Raw genomic sequence first — 17,750 nt, 5'->3', positions numbered from 1 at the left:
GATGTTTCATTTCATTGCCTTTTCTTAGTGCAGTGATTACAGTAAATAAACCAGGGCAGCCTCTTTCCACCTGGAACCCGTCAGAGAGTTCCCATACCTCTAGCTCACTTTCTCCAGCGGCTGGTCCCAGGAATGCCACCTCTTGCCAGTCATTAGGAGAAGCAGGTTGGTTAGATCTGAGGTCCCTCCCTACCAGGTGGGACTCCTGTGCAAGAATCTCCCTTCTGGGGAGTTCTAGATTCTGTAATCTCATCACCCCCCCATATCTGACCGTGATTAGAGAGGTACCTGGGGCAAGCAAAGCAGCAACAGCAAAAACAAATAAAATGCCTGATGAATTTATAGCACCCAGCAACACAGGAATCTCAGCCACAGCAAATGATGACCTCTACTGACAACTGACGGTGACAGAGAAATGAACCCTCTTTTTATAATGGAATTTCACCTAGGGAGAGCCAAATTTTGTGGGTTCTGAGATTTTTCTCAGGTTCAGCCTGAACCTGTGATACACCGTTAGAATGACCAACTAGCCTGATTTTCCTGGAGCTGAGAGGTTTCTGGGGAAATGGGACTTTTCAGCTCGACTGGGCCAGTGCTGGTGACCAGACACTTGGCCACCCCTTGTCCTTCCAAATGAGAGAAGGCAGAGAGCCTGGGAGGACTGAGACAGCACTGCCGGTGCCGCCTCTGCCGGAGTGCGGGAGAGACTTCACCTTCTGGGAGGATCTTGGCAGGCAGGAAGGAGGTTTTTGTTGGATCAGTGTTTGACTGTTTGTTTGTTTTCCTGCTTATACATACGTAGTTCTGAAGCATAGTAGGGGAAAGCCCCACATGACTCTGCACAGTGAGCTAGACTGTGCGTGACTGGCTGGAGGAGAGCGGCTGATGCCCCGCTGCTGTCTGTGTGGCATATCCTTGGCAGTTCCGAGAGCTGCCACCGGGCACTGGGGATCTAGAGTGTTTCAGTAAGTATCTCAGGCACACTGTCTGGAAAGATGACAGGACCCGCATTAGGCAACTGGTTCTCTAAATTCTTTCTCCTCTCTGGTTAGGATTAAAAACTCCCCCTTCTAAGCCAGTGTTGTGGTGTTGCGGGTTAAGACCTCCTACAATGCCAGCAAACCATCTAAGCACCAGTTCAAGTCCTGAATGTTCCACTTCTGATCCAGCCTCCTTCTAATGCACCTCGGAAAGCAGCTGAAGATGGCACAGAGTCTTGAGTCCCTGTACCCAAGACTTAGACCTGAAAGAAATCCCTGGCTTCAGTCTGGCACAGCCCTGGCAGACTGAGGTCTCTTGTGGAGGGTGCCGGTGGATGGACTCTCTCTTTTTCTGTCTCTGTCTCTCTGTATCTCTATCTCTATCTCTGCTTTTTCAATAAAATAAGTTTAAACTTTGCATGGATGGACACATACTGCCGCAGATGACTGCCCTGGGTGCAGTTTAGTATCCTGGCATTTTGGTGCAATTTTCTGACAGTCGCCAGCCTAGAACAGCTTTTGCTGCCAGGACCTTCCTGCTCACAAGGGCTGGGAACGCTTTTACTGGTCCTACTTGCGAGGCACACTTCTTGTCTTACCTTATTCCTCCTCGCAGGCTTGCTGTGGATGTGTGGTCGACGCTGGCTGATTTCTGTAACATACTGACCGCGGTGAACCAGTCCGAGGTGCCCCTGTACAAGGACCCGGACGATGACCTCAACCTGCTCATCCTGGAAGAGGATCGGCTCCTCTCGGGCTTTGTCCCCCTGCTGGCTGCCCCACAGGACCCCTGCTATGTGGAGCAAACCTCGGACAAGGTCAGTCCCAGGCCAAACATCCCTCTCCATTCACCCCTCCTCTTAATTCTCTAGACTTTTTTTTATTCTTGGGAAGTTTTCTGTGCAAACGGAACATGATTAAGTCATTGAGAAGGGTGTTAAGGGAAAATATCGACCTTTTAGCCGCTGACATCTAGCTCTGTGTCCTGAAAAAAAAAAAAGCCCTCTCGACTTCCTTTGGTGTGTGTGTGTGTGCTCGCTGGCATGTTGTATATACGATCATTTCCTCACTTGTTTAAATAGTGCAGCTTGTGTTGGCAGGGCTCTCACTTAGCTCCAAATGGTTTGCATCATGCTTAAAGCACCCTTCTTCCTCCCCCTTCCTCCTTCCCCCCAGCCACAAAACTCTGCGCTAGGAAAACAGCCAGGGCTTTTTCCCTTCTCTAAGGAGGAGAGTGATAAATAGGTGACTAGAGAGAAGCAGACACCATGTGTTAACTCACAAAAAAAGCTTTTAGGAATATGAAGCATTCCCCGCTGCCTGGTTTCTATTTTCTTTCCTCTAAGGATTGTGTTTTAAACTTTTTTTTTCTTTCTTGTCTGTCTGTTTATAGAAAACAAAGTATTGCACTGGAGGGGACCATGGAACTCCTAGTCCCTGCCTAACAATTGAGTCTTCAGCCAGGTGGAGGGCAGGGATGTCCCGCTGCTGCTCTGGCCGGGGGCGGGGGCAGCAGGCTTCCTGTGCCCAGGCAGGGGTGCCCTGAAGGGTTGTGTGCAGGATTATTATCATTGCACATCCTGGGGAGGGAGGCCTTTGGTGAGGAGCACACAAATGGCTGCTCAGGGGGAAGTCTTTTCACCTAGGTGTGTTCTAGCGACATTGGTGGCCAGTTTTTTGTTTTGTTTTGTTTGTTTTTAATTAAAAAAAAGATGAAAACTAATTCTTAGCATGAATTGGAAACAATGCAAATATGAGTCATGTTATATTGAATAAAAAAGTTTAAAAAACATATTTAAAGTCCAAAAGAGCATTTGTTCATTATGGAAAATTCGGAGATCATATGCAAGTCAAAGAAATATTTTGTCCTTAGTCCCTTAGCCTACAGGTAACAGCACTGGTATTTTGTTAACCATATGTGATAATGTTTAAGTTCTACTACACACACACACACACACACATGCATTCTTTTCAAAAACAAAATGAAGACCACATTATACATAGTTTTTCGTTGCTTAATATTTTTAATGCATGTTTTTAAGATTTATTTATTTTGATTGAAAAACTAGATACACAAAGAGGAGGAAAGACAGAGAGGAAGATCTTCCATCCTATGATTCACTCCCCAAGGGGCCACAATGGCTGGAGCTGTGCCCATCTGAAGCCAGGAGACAGGAACTTCTTCTGGGTCTCCCACGTGGGTTCGGGGTCCAAAGACTTTGGGCCGTCCTCGACTGCTTTCCCAGACCACATGCAGGGAGCCGGATGGGAAGGGGGCCTCTGGGATTAGGACCGATGCTCATATGGGATCCTGGTGCGTTCAAGATGAGGTCTTTAGCCACTTGGCTACTGTGCTGGACTCATGTATTCTTATATGTGACCTTTATTATTAGTATTTGAGAGACAGAGAAACTTGACTAAGAGCTTTCATCTGCTGGTTCATTCCCCAAACACTTGCAGTGGCATGGACCAATGCCAGAAGCTGGGAACTCAGTCCAGGCCTCCCAGGGACCCAAGGGTATGAGCCGTCTCCTGCAACTTCCCAGGAAGCTGCAACCTGGAATGGTTGTCCTACCGAGCTTTTTGAAGATTTATTTTTATTGGAAGGTGTAATTGCAGGAAGAGGAGGGACAGAGAACATCTGCTAGTTCACTCCCCAAAGGCCAAAGTTGGCAGTCTGAAGCCAGGAGCTTCTTGGTCTCCCACGTGGGTGCAGGGTTCCAGGGACTCAGGCCAGCCTCTGCTGCTTTCCCAGGCCATAAACTGGGAGCTAGATCAGAAATGGAACAACCGGAACTTAAACTGGAGCCCGTGTGGCAGGCTGGCATCGCAGGTGGAGGCTTAGCTTACTATTTCACAGCCCCTATTTGCCTTATTTTAAAGGCAAAGTTAGAGAAAAGGAGAGACAGTGAGAGCTCTTCCGCCTGCAGGTTTATTTCTTAAATGGTCACAATGGCCAGGACTAAGCCAGGAGCTTCGTCCACATCTCCCACGTAGGTGCAGGGCCCGGGCACTCAGGTCACCATCTGCTACTTTCCCAGATGCGTTAGCAGGGAGCTGGGTTAGAAGTAGAGCTGCAGGGATTCAAACCAGCACCCATGTGGGATGCTGGTATTGTAGGCAACAGCTTAACATGCTGCGTCACAGTCTTGGGTCCCAATTTTGCTATGTTGAACCAAAGGAGTGTTCCCATTTTTTCAGTGCCATGAATAACATATTGATGCCCTATATCTGAATTAGAGCATATATTTCCTTTGACTAAATGTCTTTTAGTATATAAAAGTTCTAAGCATGGGCGTATCAAAATTCATACTTTTGGATGCTTCTAATGACTAATAGATCTTAGGAGTGAAAGAACCTCTCTTTCCGAAGCGAATAACTCATTTTATGTCTTTCCAACAAAAACTTGGAGAGAAATTCTACACTCTGGTCCCAGAAAGGGACGATAATGAGCACTTGTAGCATGCAAAGCTGAGGACAGTTAGCAAGTTGTTTACATTTTGGAAAGGTGTTCAGTTAGAAGAGAAACTGGACATTCTTGGCTGAGGGCAGAGCATTCTAGTACCCTTGACTCTGTGACCACCAGGTAACTGTTTTCAGAGAGTGCTTTGATGAATGGTCTGTGGAGTTAGTGGTCTTTTCAGTACAGAGTAAGAGAAAAGTCCTGTCCAGCCTGTGACTTCTCAAGCCCCATCTTCATTAGCTCATGGGCACTCCCAGCTTCAGTGTCAGATACCAGATGTATGATCTGACTGGAGAACAGTACAGAGCCAGCAGTCCAGCCTGCAGCCTGTGCTGGTGACTCACGGGCTCCAGGAATCCTTCTCATTCACAGCAAGATAGGTCTGTACACAAGGGCTGTGAAGCAGGTGTGTTGAATCCAGCATCTCCAAGTCCAGACTCCTAAGACCAATAACCCTTTCCGATCCCTCAAGTCTGCTCTTCGTTCATTGTTCCCCATCTGGCTGAATGACATCTTTGACATCACATTTCTTTTTTTTTTTTTTAAGATTTATTTATTTTTTATTACAAAGTCAGATATACAGAGGAGGAAAGACAGGAAGATCTTCCATCTGATGATTCGCTCCCCAAGTGACTGCAACGGCTGGTGCTGTGCCAGTCCAAAGCCAGGAGCCAGTAATTTCTTCCAGGTCTCCCACGCAGGTGCAGGGTCCCAAGGCTTTCCCATACCACAAGCTGGGTGGAAAGTGGAGCAGCTGGGATTACAACCTGCATCCATGTGGGATTCTGGCGCATTCAAGGCGAGTACTTTAGCTGCTAGGCCACTGTACTAGGCCGTTGACATCACATTTCTTCATGTCAAAATTCTCAGGGTTACTTTTTTAAGGACTTATTCATTTGAAAGAGCTGGAGAGGAAGAGAGATCTTCTACCCATGAGTTCAATCCCCACATTGCTACAATAGCCAAGGCTTAGCCAGGTTCAAGCCAGGTGCTTCCTCCAGGTCTCTCGTGAATGGCCATAGCCCAAATACTTAAGCATCTTCGCTGCTTTCCCATGCCATTAGTAGGGAGCTACATTGTAAGTGGAGCAGCTAGGAACACATCGGCGCTCATAAGGGATGCCCATGTCAAAGACTGCAGCTCTCCCCAACACTGGCCCCTCAGAGTTATTCTTGGTTCTTGTGTTACCTCATGAATCCATGTCTATACCTTCAGCATACAAGCAGATAACAATTCTTCCCTACCACTGTACCCTGAAGTGATTCATTGAAATCCCTTCTAACTGGTTTCACTTTCTTCCTGCTCCCGTAACAACTAGAAAGGCAGATACACAGAGAGAAGGAGAGACAGAGAGAAGGATCCCTTGTGGCTGATCATTTCCCAGGTGGCTACAACAGCTATAGCTGAGTCGATCTGAATCCAGAGACACCAGCTAGCACCCACAGTGCATGCAAGGCACATGCAAGCTGAGGACTCTAGCCACCAGAGCGTCGCCCTGGGCTACAGAATAATCTGTTTAAAATATCAGGAAATTGGGCCCAGCACAGTAGCCTAGTGGCTAAAATCCTTGCCTTGCACATGCCAGAATCCCATATGGGCACCAGTTCTAGTCCCGGCAGCTCTGCTTCCCATTCAGCTCCCTGCTTGTGGCCTGGGAAAGCAGTCAAGGACGGCCCCAAAACCTTGGAACCCTGCACCCGTGTGGGAGACCCAGAATTGGGTCCTGGCTCCTGGCTTCAGATCAGCGCAGCACCAGCTGTTGCAGTCACTCTGGGAGTGAATCATTGAACGGAAGATCTTCTCTGTCTCTTCTCCTCTCTCTATATCTGACTTTCCAGTAAAAATAAATCTAAAAAAAAAGACATCAAGAAATTATCAATTCTTCTGTAAAACCTTCCTTTGCCTTTTCTTATTTTGAGTAAAAGCTGAAGTTTTAAAAACAGCCTGTGATGCCTGTCTTCCCTGTCAGCACAGCACTGACCGTGGCTGCTGTTCTGTTCATACCCACTAAGCTCTGGTCGCTCTGCCATCCTTGCTGTTCCTCGGACAAAACATGCACTCATGCCCAAGGGTTTTTGTGATTGGTTTTCTCTTCATCTGGAATATGATCTGTTCCCAGTGGCCAAAGTGACTTTTCATTCCTTGTTAGAGATTTCCATGATCCAAAACCTTCCTTGTCATTTTAGTCTGCTTTATTGTTCTCCCTGGCAAGGAACAATAGCCAGATACCATGTATTACTCCCTGGAGTAGGTCATTTCACAGTTTTTACGTTTTCCCAAGAAGCCTCCCGCAAAGGAGCAAGTGTTGAAGCTAGTGGTTAAGATGCCCAGATTCCGTGTTGGCTTACGTGGGTTCTAAGCCTGACCGCAGCATTCGTGCCGATGCAGACCGTCGGGACAGCATTGATGGCTCAGGTCAGTGGGTTCCTTCCACGCACGGGGAGACCTGGGTGGAGTTCTTGGCTCCTCCCAGCCCTGCCCCATCTTAGCCATCACACGTATTTGGGGAATAACTGGTAGATAGTATGCTCTCTTGTATCCTTCTCAAATAAATGAGAACTTTTTTTGATAAAAATTTTAAGAGAAAAATAAGCCTACATTATAGGCATTAGTGCTTCCATTTTGTAAATAGGAGACTGGAGCGCAGGAGTTAAGAGTGGTGATTCACTTGTGTGGGTCATTGAAGGATAATCTAGAAGTTGAGTATGGATGTGTCACAGGAAATCTCCAGGAACTCTTGACCTGTTAGAGATCTTAAAAAAAAAAATCTAATAAGATAGATATTTTCCCCAGCTTCTGTGGTTCACTACTGAGAAATGTAAGAGATCTCAAGGACTCGTTTCCAGCAGCATGTGTGAGTTTGAGGCTGGCAAGAAAGAGTTCTTACCGTTTTGTTGAGCTGATAGGGTTCCAATGAAGGCATTGCATTCAAGGTACTTCATTGTATTTCTAAGACACGTCTGTCATGTTTTCTTTTTAGGTTCCTAATTGTTGCGAGTGCTTGGGCAGGGGGAAAGAATTATGTGATCACATAATGGTAAAACTATTTAAAAAGATCCCATTTCAGTGGGTATTTTTTTTTTATGTTTTAATGTTCTAGCATATATTATAAGAAAGATAGCTTTGGGCCTGGTGCAGTAGCCTAGAGGCTAAAGTCCTCACCTTGAACGCTCCGGGATTCTATATGGGCACCAATTCTAGTCCCAGCAGCCCTGCTTGTGGCCTGGGAAAGCAGTCAAGGAAAGCCCAAAGCCTTGGGACCCTGCACCCATTTGGGAGACCCAGAAGAGGCCATCTGGAGAGTGAATCATTGAATAGAAGATCCTCCTCTTTGTCTCTCCTCCTCTCTATATATCTGATTTCTCAATTAAAAAGAAATAAGTCTTAAAAAACAATTGCTTTGTAATATTTTCCAAACTTGCTTCTCTGCTTGAAATTTCTGATTTATTGACCATTTTGCAGGATTAGTATTCTGCCTAAAACAAACAAATCGTGAGTAAAGATGCAGGTGTAGAATAAGCAAGAGGAGACAGGAGGGAGATTGGTTTTTGTTTGTTTTACAGATTTATTTATTTGCAAGGCAGAGTTACAGAGAGATAAAAGAAGAAACAGATGTAAAGAGCTTCCATCCACTGGTTCACTCCCCAGAAAGCTGCAGCTGCCAGAGCTGGGATAGCCCAAACCAAAGCTGGAGCCCGGAGCTTCATCCTCATCTCACATGTGGGTGTCAGGGGCCCAAGTCCTCAAGCCGTCTTTCTCTGCTTGCCAGTGTGCTGTAGCAGGGAGCTTGATTGGAAGTGGGCAGCTAGGACTTTAGCTGACACCCATATGGGATGCTGGCATTTGCAAAAGTAGCAGTGTACTCCACTGCAGCGTAGAATCAGACCCAGAAAATAGATGGCTACTAGAATTATCCAGAAGTAAGTTACAGCAATTATGGATTAGGACAAGAGCAATAGAATGAAGCTGACTGTACTTTGAGAAACACATCACAGGTATAGAATCAACAGGGAAAAGGGATCTTAGATTCAGTGAATGATTGTTAAATAGCTTACCCAAAGTGACACAACTAGTAAGAAGTACGGGACTTACGTCATCTAGATCTAAGTCATCAGACCATGTTCTGATGAACAAGTCAGTATCTAGGATTTACTTCAGAGTGGTCTGGGGAAAGGAGGTAGATAGAAGTATGGATGGGAGAGAGAGGAAATATTGGGAGGAGGTAGTTAGCCTAGCAGGTAAACACCTGCATTCCAAAGCAGAGTGCCTGCGTTCAGTTCCACGTCTGCCTCCTGACTCCAGCCTACTACCAATGTAGACCCTGGAAGGCAGGGGCAATGGCTCAAGACATTGTTTTTCTGTCATCTATGGGAGACCTGTATTGAGTTTTATGTTTCTACCTGTCAGCTCTGGCTTTGTTCCAGACCCAGCCCATGTTTACAGTAACTTGCTGAATGAACCAAATGATGAGGGCTTGCTTGCCACCCTCCCACCTGTGTGTGTGTGTGTGTGTGTGTGTTTCTGTGTCTCTAGAAAGAAAACAGTTATCCAATATTAGTAGCTTATATCCTAGCCAGTTCTCCCTATATCACTTATTTCTTTTGCTTTCACAAAACTGAGATTATGCAATATATACTTTGTTCTTTTCTTATTTCTTTTCGTTTATTTTTATTGGAAAGTCAGATATGCAGAGAGGAGGAGAGACAGAGAGGAAGATCTTCCATCCTATGATTCACTCCCCAAGTGAGCTGCAACGGCCGGTGCTGTGCCGATCCAGCCAGGTATTTCCTCCAGGTCTCCCACGCGGGTGCAGGGTCCCAAAGCATTGGGCCGTCCTGGACTGCCTTCCCAGGCCACAAGCAGGGAGCTGGATGGGAAGTGGGGCCTCCGGGATATAAACCAGTATCCATATGGGATCCCAGTGCATGCAAGGTGAGGACTTTAGCCGCTAGGCCACCGTGCCGCACCCTGCTTTGTGCTTAATTTCAGGGCTCTTTAAAGATTTATTTACTGGGGCCAGTGTGATGTGGTGCAGCACAGTAATCCTCCACCCTGTGGTGCCAGCATACCAAATGAGTGCTGGTTTGTGTCCCAGCAACTCCACTTCCAGAACCAGCTTCCTGAGAAAGCAGCAGAGGACGGTCCATGTGCTTGAAACCCTGCACCCTTGTGGGAGACCTGGAGGAGGTGTCTGATTCCCAGCGTTGGATCAGCTCAACTGTGGCCATTGTGGTCATTTAGGAAGTGAACCTCTCTGTCCCTTGTTCTTTCTTTGTAAAATCTGCCTTTTGGATAAAAACAATTTTTTTGAAAAAATTATTTATATGAAAGAGTGACAAAGAGAGATGTGAGAGAGAGAGAGATCTTCCGTCTTGTGGTTCACAGCCAAGATGTCCTCAACAGCCATGGATTGGCCAGGCTGACACAGGGAGTCTTGAACTCAGTCCAGGTCTCACACATGGAGGGCAGAGGCTCTTGTACTTGGACCGTCTTCTGCTGCCTTCCCAGGTATGTTAACAAGGAGCTGGATTGGAAGTGATACTTAATGGGATGCAGGCATCACATGCGATAGCAGCTTAACCCACTACACCTCAATGCTGGCTCACCTCATTTATCCTTTAAGGTATTTCACAGAGCCCATGGCTTTATTTTTTTATGTTTTTGTTTGTTTTTGGAGAGCCAAGACTTTAAAACCTCAATTGATGGAACATAGCAAAAACGGTGTTCTTTTTTATCTGTATTTTTCCCAAAAAAACTAAGATTTACTTGTCGTCTTCTGTATGCTCTTCCTTTTTAGGCCCCAACTTTGGTTTCAGTGACCTCATTCTGGTAATTTACATTTATTTGAACAAAGAAAGATAATTTGTTCCAAATGAATTAGATAGATTCTCACTGGATACTTTCTGTATCTATAGACAAAGTAAAACAAGTTTGACCTACGGAGTCAACAGCTTGAGTGGACTGAGAAGGGACTAAGTGGTGTACAGTGTCAGTAAGTGCATTTATATCCTGCATTTCCTGTTCTGTACGTAGGGAAATCACTGTAGCAGAGCTTGTTTCTCACGTCAGATTTCTTAATTTTGCCCATTCTGTTTCACATAAAGAATATGACGATGTCAGACCTTTTTGAAACTGGGACCTAGCATGTGCCGCTTTCCATTAGTGAGGCAGTGTACACCTCAGGTCTCAGAAATGCTCATTTTGAATGGCACTGATTTGTAGCAGTAGAAATCAGTGCTTTTGTAGAAAAGCTTCCAAATAGTGCTCTGATTCTGCCCCATGATCTATCTTATCTGTTTATGTTCATCAGCCTGATGGTCTCCCAAAGATGTGTATATCTTAATCTCTAACCCTGTTAAGTGTATTTCCTGACATGGCAAATATCCCACTGCAAATATCATTAAATCAAGACCCTCGATGGGGAATTTCTCTGGGAGTATCTATAGATTGTCACCACAAGACCTCCTTATATAAGGAGATGGGAATGTCAGATAAAGGAGATGTGATAGTAGAACCAGCAGTTGCAGGGAGTGGGGTTGTAGGGGGAAGAGAAATGTGGAAACGCTGTTGTACTGACCTTAATGATGGAGGAAGTTGGCCATGAATCGAGGAACTCAGGTAGGCTCCAAGCAGTGGAAAAGGCAAGGAAGCAAAAAGTGTTCCCACAGAGCCTCTGAACAACATCAGCAGTGCCAGCACCTGGGGTGTAGGATTTGTGACCTTCACAATTGTAAGGTAATTATTTGGATTGTTTTAAGGCATTGACTATGTGGTGACTTGTCAGCAGTAGCTGTAGGAAACTAGCACTCTATTCCAAATTGGAGCATTTTGTCATGCTTTTCCTTTCTGCTGTTTACATTTCCTGCAGCATTCTTTTTCTCCCTCCCTCCCTCTCTCTTTAAAGGTATTTTCTTACGAAACATATATTGGGTGATTATGAAATGTACAAAACAACTTGCCACAAAGTAAGCAACTATATATCTAACCATCATGCAGATCAATAAATAGGACAAAACAGTAACAGTCAGTTTGCAATTCCATTCAGCTTGCATTATGGGTCCTAACCAGTGTAAGAAGATAAAAGAAAAATGCTTATTAAAAGAATGAGAAGGAGTAAATGAAGCTGTCTGTATTTGTAAATAACACAATACATGGAAAATGCAAAAGAATGTAAGGTTAAACTATTACTGTTATTAAGTGAACTTAGTAGAATTGCTGGGTGTAAGGTCGGTGCACGATCATCAATTCTATATCTGCATCCTAGCATTAGGCCAGAATAAAGTTCTTTCAGGAAGGAAAGCTGTGAACTTTTTTTTTTTTTTTGTGATTACAAGCAGTCATCTCTTATGGATGATTGATTAATAGGTTACATCACAGGCCTGGCGGCATGGCCTAGTGGCTAAAGTCCTCACCTTGAATGCACCCCCGGGAACCCATATGGGCGCCGGTTCTAATCCCGGCAGCTCCACCTCCCATCCAGCTCTCTGCTTGTGGCCTGGGAAAGCAGTCGAGGACGGCCCAAAGCCTTGGGACCCTGCACCCATGTAGGAGACCTGGAGGAAGTTCCTGGCTCCTGGCTTTGGATCGGTGCAGTACCGGCCGTTGGAGCTGCTTGGGGAGCGAATCATTGGACGGAAGATCTTCCTCTCTCCTCCTCTCTGTATATCTAACTTTGCAGTAAAAATAAATAAATCTTAAAAAAAAGTAGGTTACATCACAAGATCTTATTACAAAAGGTACAAATAACTAGGAAGTGCAATAATATAAAATTCACAGATAAAATTCTTTTTTTTTTAAGATTTATTAATTATTTTTTATTACAAAGTCAGGTATACATAGAGGAGGAGAGACAGGGAGGAAGATCTTCCGTCCGATGATTCTCTCCCCAAGTGAGCCGCAACGGCCAGTGCTGTGCCAACCCAAAGCCAGGAACCTGGAACTTCTTCTGGGTCTCCCACATGGGTGCAGAGTCCCAAGGCATTGGGCCGTCCTCGACTGCTTTCCCAGGTCACAAGCAGGGAGCTGGATGGGAAGTGGAGCTGCCGAGAATAGAACTGGCGCCCATGTGGGATCCCGGTGCGTGCAAGGTGAGGACTTTAGCCGCTAGGCCATGCCACTGGGCCCCACAGATAAAATTCTTAGATTTCACATCATATTATATTAAAGCAAACATATGATGCCTGTCCTTTTGCATTTGGGTCATTTCCTTTAGCATAATGATCTCCAGTTTGGCCCATTTGGCCACAAACCATTGTATTTAATTTTTTTTCTTTTGTAATAGCTGAGTAGTATTCCATAGTGTAGATGAACCACAGTTAATTTATCCAGTCCTCTGTTGATGGACATTTCGGTTGCTTCCTTGTTTTTGGGTTTATTGATTGTGCTGCCATGAACTTAGGGGAGCACATTGGTTTTTCCTGTCTTTAGCTACTTTCTTTGTGATGTTGTTACATATCCCCATGTAGCGTCTATTGACTATTCTGCAGACTTCGGCCATAGCAATGAGAACAATAGACAAGGAAGGCATCATGGGACTTGAAGCGTATACCTAATGTAATCTAACTACTTTAGTTGCAGTATTGGTTGTAGGTATATCCACTTCGGAAGTCTGTCTTTTAAAGGTGGTGAGCTGCCAGTGAAGACACCCGTACCACACATGAAATTACTTGGATTTGATTCTTGGCTCCAGCTTCCTGGCAGTGCAGAACCTGGGAGGAAGGAGCACATGGCTGGTTCAAGTCATTGGATCCCTACTGCCTGTGTGGCAGACCTGAATTGAGTTCCCAGCTCCACACTGTGAACATTTAAGGAATACTTGATGGGACCTCTCTCTCCATTTGTATCTCCTCTCAGTTTTATAGATTATAAAATAGATGTTCATTCAGAAATATTTTAACAAAGATTAGCAATTAGAAACAAGATTTCTTTGATCTACCACCCAAAAATAGCCAGTGTTAAACACTTTGTTGCTTATCCTTTCAACCTGGCTGGGTGGATAGCTGATGGGTAGCTGAAAATATGTGACTTTTTTACTTTTTAAGAGAAATAGAATTATGTCTTGAAGGTTTTTCACAGATAAGACTAAACTACTCCACAAAAAGGGCTCTAGGAGTTAGAATGTGGAATATGAAGGTGTATGTTTTTTAACGTTCTTACTAATTTTGAATGGTTTTACTTTTTGTTTACTTTCCCACAGACAGGAAAAATCCATCTAATTTTGATTTTCATTCAGTAATTACGAATGAAGTTGGGTTTTTTCTTAAGTATTGGCTTTTTGATTACATGTATTGATGTTGTATTTGTTTGTTAAATTTATTCATTTTTACTTCAAAGGGTTACAAAGATGGAGTGACAGAGACATCTTCCATCTGCTGGTTCACTCCCCAAGTGGCTGCAACAGCCAGAGCTGAGTCGATCTGAAACCAGGAGCCAGGAGCTTCTTCTGAGTCTCCCACATGGGTGCAGAGTCCCAAGGCTTTGGCTCATCTGCTGCTGCTTTCCCCGGCCACACGCCGGGAGCTGTTTGGGAAGTGGAGCAGTGTGAACTAGAATCGGCACTCTTAGGTCTTGTCAGTGCTGAAGACAAAGGATTTGCCTGCTAGCGTTGTATTTATTTATTTATTTTTAAAGATTTTATTATTATTGGAAAGCCGAATATACAGATAGAAGGAGAGACAGAGAGGAAGATCTTCCATCCGACAATTCACTCCCCAAGTGAGCCGCAACGGGCCGGTGCGCACCGATCCGATGCCGGGAACCAGGAACCTCTTCCGGGTCTCCCATGCGGGTGCAGTGTCCCAGTGCATTGGGCCGTCCTCAACTGCTTTCCCAGGCCACAAGCAGAGAGCTGGATGGGAAGTGGAGCTGCCGGGATTAGAACCGGCACCCATATGGGATCCCGGGGCTTTCAAGGCAAGGACTTTAGCTGCTAGGCCATGCCACCGGGCCCTAGCGTTGTATTTATTATAAATACAATGTGTCTTTTGCTGCTTTTAGCATTGAAATGCTAATCATCTTTTTTTCTTAATGATACTGAATGATATGAGAACTTTTAGAAACTAAAAGCATATAACACTATTATATAGGCGATAAGAAATGTTGCTTTGCCATTCCATGGTAGATAGGATCTTTGTTTTCATCCTTTGAGAGTTTCTCCTTTTAACTCCGTATCAATTTACAGCTGCAAAGTCATATCCAGCCAGGTATTTAGAAATGAACCATGTGAACTGGATCATTTCCTCCTCTATTTTGCCTATTGAGTCCAAGGAGCCCCTTGCGTAGTTAATCTTAGTAAAAATTATATGATGTTTTGAAAAGTTCCCAGTTTTATATCTAGAAAATCCTACAAATTCATGTATTTTTTTTTAAGCCTTGTCTTGTTCTGGGTGCAATAAAAAACTGTTTAATGTATTATTTTACTAGTGGTCCTTTGGCACTGAGCATTTGTATTATATATTTCTCTTCATTATTGAGCTCAGCTTTTTTTTAATGATTTCTTGTCTTTTTGAGTTGGTTATAAGTTTATGAAAATGTTAATTACTACTTCCTTATACTCCAATCCGGACTTTTTATCAGTTCTCCTAATTTTTAAGTCTAACTCCTCAAATAGGTCCTGTTGAAAGTAAGTTTTCTTATGCTTAGGCAGACTTATAATATTGTGTTATTTACAAATCTTGGGCAGGTGCGTTTTTGGTTTCTGTTTTTTTTCCCTTAGGATAGTACTCCCCACACTTTAGCATTCATCAGAATGGTGTTTGAGGGTTTATTGTACAGCGGTGGCTGGGCACATGGTAAAAGTTGCTTATTAGTGGGGAGGAGGAAGGACTGGAAATTAGAGTTCTAACACATTCCCAGGTGGTGCTGCTGATGACAATTTGAGTTCCACACACTGAAAAACCGTTGCTTTTTTTAGGAGCTTTATGGCTGCTAAAGTTGCAGCCATTAGGCAAAGATTTTGGTCCAGGTTGTAGTAAAGATTCCAGGTGCAAGTAGTCTTCCTGCTTCTACCTTTGACTGTAGAATGTAGAGCATATGACCTGAGAGTTCATAAATGTTTGCCTTCAACTTGCTGTACAGTTTTCTGAGCCCTTCAGGAAGAAGTTGTATTGAAAAATACTGTGAATTTATATGAAGAGTCACAAACTTGAATACCCTTTCCCAAGAGGACCCTGAACCAGACAGCTGATGTTCAGTGAGCACTTACCATACTCTCATCACTGTTGTAATGCTTTAAGTTTTTTCAGTTTCACAGAAGCCTTATAAGAATGTGAACTATAGGGAAGCACTTATCCAGGATAATACAGCTAAAAATAACAGAACCAAATCCAAGCAATTCAAATTTAGAGGCCCACTCTTAATTAAATAAAAATACAGTAGTAGAGTACTTGAGCAAACATATTAACTCAGTACTTCTAGTTCTCTTCTTGGCTTTGACAGTTTTATTTTCACTGGAAGCTTGATTTCTCACCAGGAGCTTGGGAACTGCTGACCTGGTTTTAAGGAGATTATCTGATCTCCCAGAATAGTTTTAAGGATGAACAAAGGAGTCTGTGAGTTGAATAGGATGCTGAGATGTTTTTAAAATCTTGTCATGTCCTGCATTCAAACAGTAGGGTCTCTCCAACAAGGGAACTTGGGTATTTTGTTGTTGTTGTTGTTGTTAATTTGTTTTATGGCACATCCTTCAAAAATACTCTATGCAGCGCCAAATACAGTGCCAGGGTGATCTCCATCATTTTGAAAGAGTCCACGGATAAAAATCTGAGTAGTGGTGTTCATGCAGCTTCCAGGAACCAAAAAGTCAGGACAGTGTGCAGACAGGGTTGCTTGTAAATGAATGGTGACTCTTGGAGTTGACCTATGGGAATGACTGGTACATAAAAACATGATGATCAGCTGTGTTGAACACCCTTGCTTTCCTACCTCGGGATCTACATGCAGGCAATCTTTTGTTCCAGACTTAATAATTATGGGCCACAACTAATAGTTGTATTGGTAAGAGGAAGATGTACTACAATTAGAGAAAGAACTATTGACATCAACCCCTGCTTCAATATTCCTGTGCCATTTTCTTTTCTTTACTAATACAATTTCTGGTACATACGAAATTGCATCATAATTCTGAATAATTTATAATTAATACCTTTGCTTTTATTTATCACCTTACTAGTGTATCCCTTTCAACTAGTTTATTTTAAAATTTTTATTTATTTGAAAGACAAAGAGAGATAGGTGGGCAGTGACTGCAACCAACCAGGATTGAGCCAAATCAGACCAGAGCCCTGGGTCTCAGTCTAGGTTTCTCTTCTAAGTGGGATGGACTCAACCACTTGAGCCATTGCCTGATGCCTCCTAGGGTTTGATAGTGGGAAAGTGGATCAGAAACAGATCAAGGACTCAAACCTAGGCACTCTCATACAGGATGTAGGTATCCTGGTGGCAACCTACCTGCTTTCCCAAATCTCTGCCTCTGCATTGTATTTTGTATGTAGTTCATTCTATTTTATCAATGAGTAATATTCCATTTATGAATATATCAGTTTATTCACTCAATTTTGGATATTTGTGCTGTTTTTACCTTTTGGTTGGTGAGGAATACAGATGCCGTAAACATTACCATGCAAATCTTTAATGATTATTTTTTAATTGGAAAGGCAGATTTACTGAGAGAAGGAGAGACAAAGATATTCCATCTGCTGGTTCTCTCCCCAAATGGCTGCAACAGCTGGAGCTGAGCTGATCTGAAGCCAGAAGCCAGGAGCTTCTTCTGGGTCTGCCATGTGGGTCCAGGGGCCCAGGTACTGGGGCCATCCTCAACTGCTTTCCCAAGCCATAAGCAGGGGTTCTGGGGCATCAGCCAGCCCTCATGCAATGGTGGTGCTTGCAAGTAGAGAATTAGCTTGTGATGGCCCCTTTTGTCTTCTTTTTTCTTTCTTTCTTTCTTTTTCTAACTTCTGTTTTAAATGTTTATTTGCTTGCTTGAAATGCGTGTAAAGTTATGGACTGAAGTGTTTTCTATTCTTATAGTGATTTTCTTATCATGTGGCTTCCATTCTTTTCTCATTAAAAAACAGGCCTCATTCTTATGTCCCACTTTGTAACCTGTCTTTTGGAGGGAGCTGCTGCTTTGAAGGGTTTCTTAATCTTTAATTTTCAGAATTTGATTGTGCGGTATGTATTGAGCATAATTCTCTTTATATTTGTCTTGCCTGATGTTCCCGTAGCATGTTGTTATTTTTTACCAAATCTGAGGTGTATTTCAGGCAATATTCTTTTTTCTATCTATCTCGTCTTCTTTCCAGAATTTT

General features: G+C 43.7%; 1 protein-coding gene across 1 annotated transcript in view; it reads left to right on the top strand.

The window, feature by feature from the left end:
- Positions 1-17,750, top strand: part of SMG6 (SMG6 nonsense mediated mRNA decay factor) — a 241,730-nt gene that overhangs the window by 125,227 nt on the left and 98,753 nt on the right. The window contains exon 13 of the mRNA XM_004593965.4: positions 1,597-1,798. Coding sequence (XP_004594022.2) covers positions 1,597-1,798 — 202 coding nt within the window. The remainder of the gene's footprint in view (positions 1-1,596; positions 1,799-17,750) is intronic.

Source organism: Ochotona princeps, chromosome 17, assembly GCF_030435755.1.
Source record: "Ochotona princeps isolate mOchPri1 chromosome 17, mOchPri1.hap1, whole genome shotgun sequence".
NCBI classification, from domain to species: Eukaryota; Metazoa; Chordata; class Mammalia; order Lagomorpha; family Ochotonidae; genus Ochotona; species Ochotona princeps.
Note: the sequence above shows the minus strand (reverse complement) of the source record. Positions and strands in the feature narration are given on the sequence as shown.